The following is a 12,052-nucleotide window of genomic DNA, read 5'->3' as shown; positions in this document are numbered from 1 at the left end:
GGGTGGCTCAGGCTGTTAAGCGTCTGCCTTCAGCTCAGGTCATGATCCCAGCGTCCTGGGATCGAGCCCCACATCGGGCTCCCTGCTCAGCTGGAAGCCTGCTTCTCCCTCTCCTACTCCCCCTGCTTGTGTTCCCTCTCTCTCTGTCTCTATGTCAAATAAATAAAATTTAAGAAAAAAATCTTAAAAAAAAAAAGATTTTATTTACTTACTTGACAAGAGAGAGAGAGACAGCGAGAAAGGGAACAGAAGCAGGGGGAGTGGGAGAGGGAGAAGCAGGCCTCCCACCGAGCAGGGAGCCTGATGTGGGGCTTGATCCCAGGACCCTGGGATCATGACCCCAGCTGAAGGCAGTTGCTTAACCAACTGAACCACCCAGACGCCCCCACCCTTTTAAAAAAAAAAAAATGTACAATTAACTGGTTTTTAGTACATTCAGAATTGTGTAACCATCACACTACCAATTTTAGAGCATTTTCATCACCCACAAAAGAAAATCCTACTCCTCAGCAGTCACTTTCCATCCTCGCCCACCCCAGCCCCTAGAAACCCCTCATCAATCTACTTTCTGTCTCTAGGGATTTACCTACTTAACACATTTGATACAAATGGAATCACACAGTATGTGATTAACTGACTTCTTTTACTAAGCATATTTTCAAGTTTCTCACATGTTGTAGCAGGGCAGATCTCCCTTTTGTTGTGCTCTGCTTTATCACACTTTGCAGAAATTATGGTTTTTTATAATTGAAGGTTTGTGACAACCCTGAATCAAACAAGTCTATCAGGGCACCCTTCTTCCAACAGCATCTGCTCACTTTGTGTCTCTGCATCACATTTTGTGATTCTCACAACATTTTGAACGTTTTCATTATTATATTTGTTATGGTGAACTGTGATCAGTCATTATAGCTCACTTTTTAAGCAATAAAATATTTTTTAATTAAAAATGTTGGGGCATCTGGGTGGCTCAGTTGGTCAAGCATCTACCTTCGGCTCAGGTCGTGATCCCAGGGTCCTGGGATTGAGCCCCATGTTGGGCTCCCTGCTCAGCGGGGAGCATGCTCCTCCCTCTCCCACTCCCCGATTGTGCTCTTTCTGTCAAATAAATAAAATCTTAAAAAAAAAAGGTATATATATGTTTTCTTAGACATTAATGCTACCCCACACTTAACACACTCAGGATGGTGTCAAGATAACTTTTATATGCACTGAGAACCCAGAAAACCCATTTGACTCACTTTCGGGCTACATTTACTTTATTGTGAAGGTCTGGAACAGAACCTGCAGTATGTCCGAGGTGTGCCTGGACTGCACTCCTTTCTATTGCAATTATTTCACTGCACAAACATACCACATTTTGTTCATCCATTCATCAACTGATGGACATCTGGGTTGTTTCTCCTTCATGGCTATTATGAGTAATGATACTATGAACATTTGTGTACTGCATTTTGTGTGAGCCCAGACCAAATTTTAATGCTAGAGCCTTCTTCCTTGTGACCAATGAACCCAACTCACATTCTCTCACTGCTCAGTTAGTGTCCATAAGAAAACACAAACAGATATTCACACACCAACACACCAGGAAAATAAGCTGCTGCCAAAAGTTAAGAATGTACTCCAAAGCCACAAAAATGATTTCTGGATTATCTGTCATTAAGTAATAAAGACAGTATACTTTGATATGGAGAAAATCAACAGTAATTAAGGAGTTCTTCTAGTACTATATGAAGTTGGGGATCTTTATGGTCTAGTCCACACTCCAATGGGGCTTACCCTGTATAGAAATATACTAAGGGTACTAGATCATACGGTCACATAACACAACCAAATCACTCCAAAGCTGGTGAAAGAAAACCATTATATAGAGTATGTTACTAAGGAAGAGTCCTTAAGTCATTCAATGAATTGAGAGAGATACCACTAATACTATGGCAAAAGACATTTTTAAAAAGTTAAATTTGCAACATACTTAACAAAGGATCTAAGCTCAGAAAATAAGACATTTCAAAATAAAGCACATAAAATAGGCATTTTTTAAAACTATACCATCATACACTTAAAATTACACTCAACCTCACAAAAATTTAGGCAATAAAAATTAAAATGTCTGTGGCTAACTATCAGATCAACAAAAAATGTTTAATTAAAAACCACATGGATGAGGAGAGGGGAGAAATAAGCACATAAAATGTGGGAGGAATATGAACTGATAAAAGTCTTTCTGAAAACCAACCTGGCTACCCCTGTTAAGTTAAACACTATATTCTTTGACTCAGGGATTCTGACTAATCATTACAAACAGGAAAAATGCAAGAGAAGCAATATCTGCAACTCACATTAGACACAAAGGGTTATGCTCCCTAATACAAACAACTTTACAAAATCACAAATGCCCAACATCCCTATAAGAAAAAAATGAGCAAATGACATGAACAAGTGGTTCACAAAAAAAGGAAATGCCAACAGTTCTTAAATATATTAAAAGACATCCAATCTCCACCAGAGATATGCAAATTAAAATCACACTGAAATCAATTTTCACTTATCGGGTTAGCATAAATCCCTCAGTCTGAAACAGTCGCTCAAATACTGACAGCAGGAGTGGAGATGGTAAGAAACTGCCACTCCAGAGATTATTTTGAAGGGAGAGCCTACGCATTTGCTGGTGTATTAGATGTACAGTGTAAGAGAAAAAAAAAAAAAAAGAGTTGAGGATGATTCCAAATTTTTGGAAGGTCCTGAACATGAGGAAGACTACCAGGAGTAGATTTGGGGGAGAAAATCAAAAGTGCAATTGAACACATTAAGTCTGAGATAACTACTGGCCATCCAAATTGATAATCAGGTTGATTTACAAATCTGGACCTAAGAGGAAGAAATCCTGACTGGAGATATTAACAGAGGACTTTTCAGGGTTACAGCTGTTAGGTAAAACCACTTAAATACAAGATCATCTGAGGAGTGAGTGTAGAAAAAGAGCAGAGGGTCAAGACACTTCCCTGGGATAGATAGTAACCCAAAGAAAAGCAGCCAGTGAGATGGAAAGTGAAAGAGGTGCATAGCAACCTGCCCAGAACAGAGAGAAAACTTGTCCCACCAAGATTATCTTATGATCCTCAAAATCTCAAAATTCTCAGGATTAAAAAAATCAAATAAAGGACAAAACCTCCATGTTCCTGTCTTCCTTTGTATCATTTTTCCTAGTCAACCTAACAAGGATACTTCTGTGCTCAATATAAAGTTCAGTCTGTTTCCACAAATACATCTCAGGATCTGTTGCTCCTATATTAAAGCACTGCAGACTTTTATTCTTCTAAAATCAATCTTTTTTTTAAAGGCTCCATAATACTTGTTATTCTTCAAATGGTTTCTCTAGGGGCACCTGGCTGGCTCAATCAGTGGACCATGCGACTCTTGATCTTGCAGTTTTGAGTTCAAGCCCCATGCTGGGTATAAAGATTGCTTAAAAATAAAATCTTTAGGGGCACCTGGGTGGCTCAGTTAGTTGAGCATCTGACTTCGGCTCAGGTCGTGATCTCAGGGTCCTCGGATCGAGCCCCATCTTGGACGCCCTGCTCATCGAGGAGTCAGTCTGCTTCTCCCTCTCCCTCTGTCAACTACCTTATGTGGAGAGTATTAAATTAAGGAACTTGCCTAGGCTAGCAAGTGATGGAATGGGATCCACACACAGGCAGCCCTGTTCCAGAGACTGCAGACTCACCATGGCCCTTCTCCACCTCCCATCTCACCACATGCAGAAAAAGACCCAAGATACTTTTAAATCACTGCTCACTGTAACTAGGTGAAACATTTAAAAGAAACCAAAAGGTATGTGAAGAATGTGCTTAAGGACATCTAACATGCAATGGAAGTGTTTATATCCTAGCAGTGCTGTTTCATGGGCAACCATGTATGACAGCATCTACCAGGCCTTACTACAGAGATGCTAGGTTTAAGTTCTTTTTTACATTTCATCCTTTAGTGACAAGACCTCAGATTCACCACAACCACGCTTAAGCACACAACTCACCCATCACATGAACAAGTAAGTTTACTGGAATAAATTCAATAAAATATTAATGGTATAAATTTTTGTCATACAAAGACTGTCCTAAAACACAATTAGAATCTTCTTAGGTATTTTAAAATGGTTCTAATTCAGTGGCTGCCTGAGGCAAGCAGAACTCAATAACTGGGAGATAGGGAAAGAAGACTTTTTATTGTATACCCTTTCATACCTTGCGAATTTTGTAGTATGTATATAAATCATCTACTTAAACTGTTAAATTTAAAATGTTGCCAATTAACTAAAAACTTAGAAAACACTGGAACTATTCCAGTAAAGAGACTTGGTAGTTAAGAAAACTAGATTTGGAATCAGAAAACTCTTAAATCTTTATCTGTAAAAAGTATGGCATGGTCCATAATCCAAATAGATAACTGTAGGAGTAATTACTCCCTCCGAAGTTTTCATAAAATCATAACATGGAGAGAACTGTGCTTTCATTAATCATCACCATTATTTCCAATTTTCCTCTCGTGTACTAGAATGAATGCAGATAAATTCACATGTGAGTTAAAAAAGAATAAACTTGTGCTAACAATCACACCTTCAAGTACCCTGTCTAATTCCTTCTTACAGAATTTTTACGTCCTTTTTTGATAATGCAACATTGCCATGTTAAGTCATTTTCCTTGGTGGAACTGAAGAATTCATCTGAAAGCAAGAAAATGGATTCATGAGCCTTAAAAGTGAGTGCCAATCTGATTCCTAAAAACATAAGCAGTAAATTATGTCAATACTTAGTCAAACCATCAATACTAAAATGGTGTCACCAAGGCAGACTTCACAAGAACTTCCATGACAATGTCACTCCCGCTGAAAAAATATTCACGGGGTTTTACTGGATTCCAGATAAAATTAATCGAGTCTCATTATTATTTTCCATACCTAACCCTGATTCTCTTTATACTATATATTGCAGGAAAAGTTTCTATAAAAAAGTATCAACACTGCACATGCACTACTGAGAACATTTCCTTTGAAAAGAGAGCCCCATCATCTAAAGGTACTTTGCTGAGCCTAGACCTCTATTTGCTTCCGCAGCTTAAGAGATGGGGTGAAAGACACAGCCACACCTCTCCCCAAGCCAAACCTTGCCTGGCTCTGGGAAGAGCTATGGATCCTCTCCTTAGAAACATACACATTTATAAAAAATTGAAAACAATCTTAGGGGATTCATGAAAAACCATGGGCCCAGAACCTTTTGTCAAAGTGATAAATGCTAGGAGACAAGTCTGTAAAAGAACTATACACATTGTAATATGTATATTTGATACTTATATATTAAAGGTTTTACAATTCTTTTAAAAGATATGTAAAATAGGGGCGCCTGGGTGGCTCAGTTGGTTAAGCAACTGCCTTCGGCTCAGGTCATGATCCTGGAGTCCCGGGATCGAGTCCCGCATCGGTCTCCCTGCTCAGCAGGGAGTCTGCTTCTCCCTCTGACCCTCCCCCCTCTCATGCTCTCTCTATCTCATTCTCTCTCTCAAATAAATAAATAAATAAATAAATAAAATCTTTAAAAAAAAAAAGATATGTAAAATAATCCCTTTATGATTACTCTAATGTGTTTCTTAATGGTTATTCAAATGGTATTTTTTAAAGATATATTTATTTTAGAGAGAGAGAAAGAGAGCGCGCTCATGCATGTGCTCAAGCAAGGGAAGGGGGAGAGGGACAGGGAGAGAAGCAGACTCCTCCCTGAGTGGGGAGCCCAACACATGGCCTGATCTCACAACCCTGAGACTATGACCAGAGCCAGAATGAAGAGTTGAACACTTAACCAACTGAGCCACCCACACACTCCATTATTCGTGTTTTTTTTTTAAAGATTTATTTATTTGAGAGACAGCGCACGCACACACGTGCGAGAGAGAACACAAGCAGGGAGGAGGGGCAGAAGGAGAGGGAGAAGCAGACTTCCTGCTGAGTAGGGAGCCCGATATGAGACTCAATCCCAGGACCCTGGGATCATGACTTGAGCCGAAGTCAGATGCTTAACCAGACACCCCATTCATATGTTTTTAAAAAATATTTCTACATATGCAGTTCACTTTTCCACTTTTTTCTTAAAAGATGAAGAAATTAAAAGATATATTCTACAGCCACGAAAAGATTCATCATTAATACTGCAGTGAGGGCGCCTGGGTGGTCAGTTGGTTAAGCGACTGCCTTCGGCTCAGGTCATGATCCCAGAGTCCTGGGACTGAGTCCCGCAGCAGGCTCCCGGTTCGGGGGGGGGGGGGCCTACTTCTCCCTCTGACCCCATCCCCTCTCATGCTGTTTCTCTCTCTCTCTCTCTCAAATAAATAAATAAATAAAATCTTTAAAAAAAAAAAAAATACTGCAGTGAGCAAGAGCCCCTGGGTGGCTCAGTTCATTGGGTGTCTCCCTTCGGCTCAGGTCATGTTCCTGGGGTCCTGGGATCAAGCCCTACCTCGGGCTCCCAGCTTGGTGGGGAGTCTACTTGTCCCTTTCCCTTTGCCCCCCTACCATGCTCGCGCTCTCTGTGAAATAAATAAATAAAATCTTAAAAAAAAAATACTGCAGTGAGCAGAGTCAAGTGCAATAAATCACCTGCACTTATACTAGTTATAGTCAAGCTGGAGTAAAATCTGGGAGGGGAATACAAGGGAGCCTGCTGGGGTGCTGGAAATACTGGACATAGTAGTTTCAAGGGAATAATATATATAAAAATTCACTGAGTTATACACTTAAGATTTCCTTTTTCTCAAATCTAAGCTTGGCCAAATTCACACTGAGCAAGTTAATCAACTGCTCTCAGCTTGTTTTATAAATCTGAAAATGGATCTTTTTTAAATAAGCTTGCACTCATGACCCTGAGATGAAGAGTCACATGTTTGACCTCAGGGGCGCCTGGGTAGCTCAGTCGTTAAGAGTCTAACTCTTGATTTTGGCTCAGGTCATAATCTCAGGGTCATGAGATTGCGCCCCACATAGGGCTCTGTGCTGGACATGGAGCCTGCTTAGGATTCTTTTTCTCCCTCTTCTCCCACTTCATGCTCTATCTCTGAAAAAGATAAAAGAAAAAAAAAGTCGCATATTCTACCAATTGAGCTAGCCAGGTACCCCTAAAATGGATTAATAAAACTTCTCCTAGAGTTATTGTGGGAACTATATAACACACGTATAGTACTTAGTACAAGGCTTCATACATAGTAAGCACTCAGTGAATGTCAATCTAATATATCATTACTACAGATGGTGGATTGCAACTTTTATCAACATGAGATATCTTTTTCCAGTTTAATAATAACAGTGATAAATTACGGCTATTTCCCCATGCCAACAGATAGACACATCCAATGCATTCCCTTAAACAGGGGTGTGTGTGTACACTCATTCATCCCATGGTATGCAAATAACAGAACTTACTCAACTATTCCCCAAGTAAGAGAAATACAGGTCATTTCCTTGTCGTTAGAAATAAAGCTACAGTGAGTATCCAAGCCCCTACATGGTTACTTCTGATATTTTTACATCTAAAACAAATCTTGCCATATGAACTCAAGGTACTTTCTTTTTTTTTTTTTTAAGATCTTCTTTATTTATTTGAGAGAGAGCATAAGCGGGATAAGGAGCAGAGGGAGAAGTAGACTCTCTGCTGAGCAGGGAGCCTGACTTGGGGATCAATCCTGGGACCCTGAGATCATGACCTGAGCCAAAGGCAGACGCTTAACTGACTGATCCACCCAGGCGCCCCTTTAAAGTACTTTCAAATAGGACACTTAAGGGATGCCTGGGTGGCTCAGTTGGTTAAGCGTCTGCCATCGGCTCAGGTCAGGATCCCAGGGTCCTGGGATGGAGTCCTTCACTGGGCTCCCTGCTCAACAGGGAGACTGCTTCTCCCTCTCCCTCTGCCCCTCCCCCCTCCACTCATGTTCTCTCTAGCTTGCTCTCTTTCTCTCAAAAAAAGGACACTTAAGTCTCAAACGACAGAATGCCTACCCAAGGGGCGCCTGGGTGGCTCAGTCGTTAAGCATCTGCCTTCGGCTCAGGTCATGATCCCAGGGTCGTGGGATCAAGCCCCGCATCGGGCTCTCTGCTCGGCAAGAAGCCTGCTTCTCCCTCTCCCACTCCCCCTGCTTGTGTTCCTTCTCTTGCTGCGTCTCTCTCTGTCAAAAAAATAAATAAAATCTTTAAAAAAAAAAAGAAAGAAAGAAAGAAAAAAGAATGCCTACCCAAACAATGTTAACGACAGAGTTAGGGTATTGTACAGGTGCTATGGTAGAATAAACTGGGGTAAAACCTCACAGATCCTACATTTATATCAAATGAAAAGCTACAGTAAGTTATTCTTCCGCATTTCAGAATACTAATCGTAATAGTCTAAAATCCATAGCTGTTACAAACGTTCAAAGAAATAAAGATTTTATTTAATGACAGAAAAATAATTACAATATGCTCTTAAATGAACAAATATTAATTCTAATTTTGTTAAAATAAAGTAGATAGACACACAAGAAAATATACCTAAAACATAAACTAGTTATCTTGGTGAAATGCAACCACAGTCAATTTCCAGCTTTACCTCTTATTTCTCAATCTTTCTACAGTGAGAGGATGTACTATTTTTGTAAGAATAAAGTTCCGATTTTGTTTAAAAATAAGAGTGCAACATGCTTTCGGTATATGTATCCAACAAATTCATAGCTGTGTAACAAAGTACTTCTGTTTAATTTGGTTAGTCACACTGGCCTATGCCCAAACTGCTAAGAGAACCTCAAAAAAATCCCTTATAATTTCCAACAGTAAATTCTACCCCCACATCTCTATCTTCCACTCTGCCTGCTCTCACTTTCATATCACCAAAACAGCATATTCTCATAAAATGCGGACAAGATACGAGTAGACAAAATCTGACACGATCTATTTTAGCCACAGACTCCATCTTGGTGCAGCTTGTCTATTTTCAGCACAAACCTGCTTCAGGCCTGAGACCCAGGTTCCTTGATTCAGTCTCAAGTTCCATATTGAAACCAGTGTTCCTAAAAATAACTGACATCCTTTCCTACTTGCTCCTCCTTTGGATTTTGTCTGAAAAACCCTGTAATAAATCTTATTGCAGGGGCCCTCTTTATGCAAATCAGTTTTCACAATTTTCACAAACTATTACTTTGTTGGCTAACAGTAAATGCCTACGATTTTTGTTAACTAAAGTTGTCAAATTTAAGAAAAATAATCTAATTTTAAATTATTACCCATAAAGTAGGCTGTAATGCCAAAACGCTTTAGCTATGTGTCAACTCTTACATCAAAGCATGACATAGCCATACTCACCTTGGTTCAAGTAAGTGAGAGTCTCATCGTGCAGTTTCACTGCTGGCGAGGTGGCAGCGCACATCACATATTGAAAGGGTGGGTGTTTAGTCTCACCGTCCAATGGAAGGCTGGAATCTTCCTGCTTAAAAATGGGCAATGCCAAGACATCGCTGAAAGGCAAAAGAATCAACACTGACCTTGAGTTTAAAATATTTAAAAGCATATAAAAACATGTAAAGGCAGTTTTAAAATTTAAGCTCGGGGTGCCTGGCTAGCTCAGTTGGTGGAGTGTGCAACTCTTGATCTCAGGGTTGTGAGTTTGAGCCCCATGCTGGGTGTAACAATTACTTAAATATGAAATTTTTATTAAAAAATAAATAAAAATAAAATTTAAGCTCAAAAATGTCATGTAGAATAAAAACTATCAATGTTAATTTGGCTCCCCAAAAGATAGTATTAATAACCCGTATCTCTAGTTGTGGGTATGGGGAGAAGGGGGGGAGCAGCTATGATGAGGCAGATAAAGTAAAAAGTATTTCATAGTTAATAAAGTCCATGCTACTGATTAAGCAAGAGATCTAATATACATGTTACTTCTTTAAACTCCATATTATTTCTATTTTAAAAAGAGCAAGTTGGGCACCTGGGTGGCTCAGTCGGTTAGGCGTCTGCCTTTGGCTCAGGTCATGATCCCAGGGTCCTGGGATGGAGTTCCCCACTGGGTTCCCTGTGGAAGAAGCGGGAAATCTGCTTCTTCCTCTGACCCTCCCCCCTGCCATGCTTGCTTGCTCTCTCTCTCACTCTCTGAAATTTTTTTTTTAAATCTTAAAAAAAAGAGCAAGTCAAGAGTGCATAGCTACCTGTTCTGAAAGGTCGGTCCACAGGTACCATAAAATCACAGAGCAGCATTTGATTAAAATGGTACGCTACAAAATGTGCCCTGCAAGGCCTGGCAAACGCTGAGAGCATAAAGCTTCATGCTTAGTCTAAAACAACGGCTTCTTCTGAGAAGCGAACAGTAGCAGTAGAAACAGCTGCTGTTTTTTCCCCCCAAGAATAACTTGGGGCATTGACTGGAAGGGAGGAGGGTGGGGGGAGGCCTTCTGGGGTACGGTCTATATTCTCGGTTAACCCAAACACACACAGATGTGTTATTTTGTTTTGTTACAAGAACAGCTGAGAATATAATTTACATTCCATAAAAATTCACCCTTTTAAAGTGTGTAATTCAATGGGTTTTGGTATTATTAACAGAGTTGTGCAGTTATCACAACTCTCTAATCCCAGAACATTTTCATCACCTCAAAAGGAAATCTCACACCAGTTAGCAGTCATTCCCCAGCCCTATCCCCTGACCCTACCCCTAGTCTTGGCAGTGATCTACTTTGTCTCCATGCATTTACCTATTCTGAACATTTAATGCAAAAGAATCACATGGCCTTCTTTTACTTAATATGTTTTCAAGGTCCACCCCTGCTGAGCATGTATCAGCACTTCATCACTCCTTTTTGGGGATGAATGATATTCCCTTATGTATGGACAGACCACACTGTTGTTTATCCACTCTGGGACATCTGGGTTGTTTCCATTTTTTAGCTATTATGAATAATACTGCTATGAACAGTTGCTTGTTTTTCATGTAGACATATGTTTAATTCCCTTGGATATAAACCTAAGAGTAGAACTGCTAGGTTATATGGTTACTCTGTTTAACTTTTTGAGGAATTGCCAAATGGCTTTCCAAAGCAGCTGCACCATTTTACATTCCCACCATTAATGTATGAGTTACAGGCATTTGTTTTTTTAGATTTTTATTTATTTATTTGACAGAGAGAGAGATAGCGAGAGCAGGAACACAAGCAGGGGGAGTGGGAGAGGGAGAAGCAGGCTTCCTGCCGAGCAGGGAGCCCGATGTGGGACTCGATCCCAGGACCCTGGGATCATGACCTGAGCTGAAGGCAGACGCTTAACGACTGAGCCACCCAGGTGCCCCCAGGCATTTGTTTTTGAGATAAATCACTGACTTGTACATTTGTACCTTGATAATGTTTCTATGTTCATTCCTCAGGAAAAAGTAAAATAATAACAAAATATCCAAATAAGGGGTGCCTGGGTGGCTCAGTTGGTTAAGCTATGGACTCTTGATTTCGGCTCAGGTGATGATCTCAGGTTGTGAGATAGAGCCCTACTCAGCAGGGAGTCTGCTCCAGATCCTCTCTCTCCCTCTGCTCCCCCCCCCCCCCCCCCCCGTGCTTGCTCACTCGCTCGCTCTCTCTAAAATAAATACATCTTTTAAAAATATATATCCAGGGGCGCTTGGGTAGCTCAGTCCTTAAGCATCTGCCTTCGGCTCAGGTCGTGATCCCAAGGTCCTGGGATCGAGCCCCACATCAGGCTCCCTGCTCCACAGGAAGCCTGCTTCTCCCTCTTCTCCCCACTCCCCCTACTTGTGTTCCTCCTCTCGCTTTGTCTGTCAAATAAATTAAAAAAAAAAAAAAACTTTATTAAAAAACAAATCTTAAAAAAAAAAAATTAAAAATATATCCAAAGAATAACTACTATATCAACACCAATAGCAAGGGTTTGTCTGAATTGCTTACTTTCCTTTTTTATTTCTACAAGCATTAACTAAGAATTTGGCTAGCCCATTTCAATTAAATTCAATTTAAAACAAAATGTTGAAATAAATGAGATGGGAGA

The 12,052-nt window shown here is 40.2% G+C and overlaps 1 protein-coding gene across 6 annotated transcripts in view; it reads right to left on the bottom strand.

Annotated features, from left to right (window-relative positions):
- The window catches only part of UBP1 (upstream binding protein 1), a 54,329-nt gene that overhangs the window by 28,938 nt on the left and 13,339 nt on the right, over positions 1 to 12,052 (bottom strand). For all 6 annotated transcript variants that reach the window (XM_034991503.1, XM_034991523.1, XM_034991535.1 and 3 more), the window contains exon 2: positions 9,371 to 9,522. In XM_034991503.1, the coding sequence (XP_034847394.1) occupies positions 9,371 to 9,522 (152 nt within the window). The remainder of the gene's footprint in view (positions 1 to 9,370; positions 9,523 to 12,052) is intronic.

Source organism: Mirounga leonina, unplaced genomic scaffold (assembly GCF_011800145.1).
Source record: "Mirounga leonina isolate KUSES-001 unplaced genomic scaffold, KU_Mleo_1.0 Mir_115, whole genome shotgun sequence".
NCBI lineage: Eukaryota > Metazoa > Chordata > Mammalia > Carnivora > Phocidae > Mirounga > Mirounga leonina.
The sequence above is the reverse complement of the archived record's forward strand: the minus strand, read 5'-3'. Positions and strand labels throughout refer to the sequence as shown.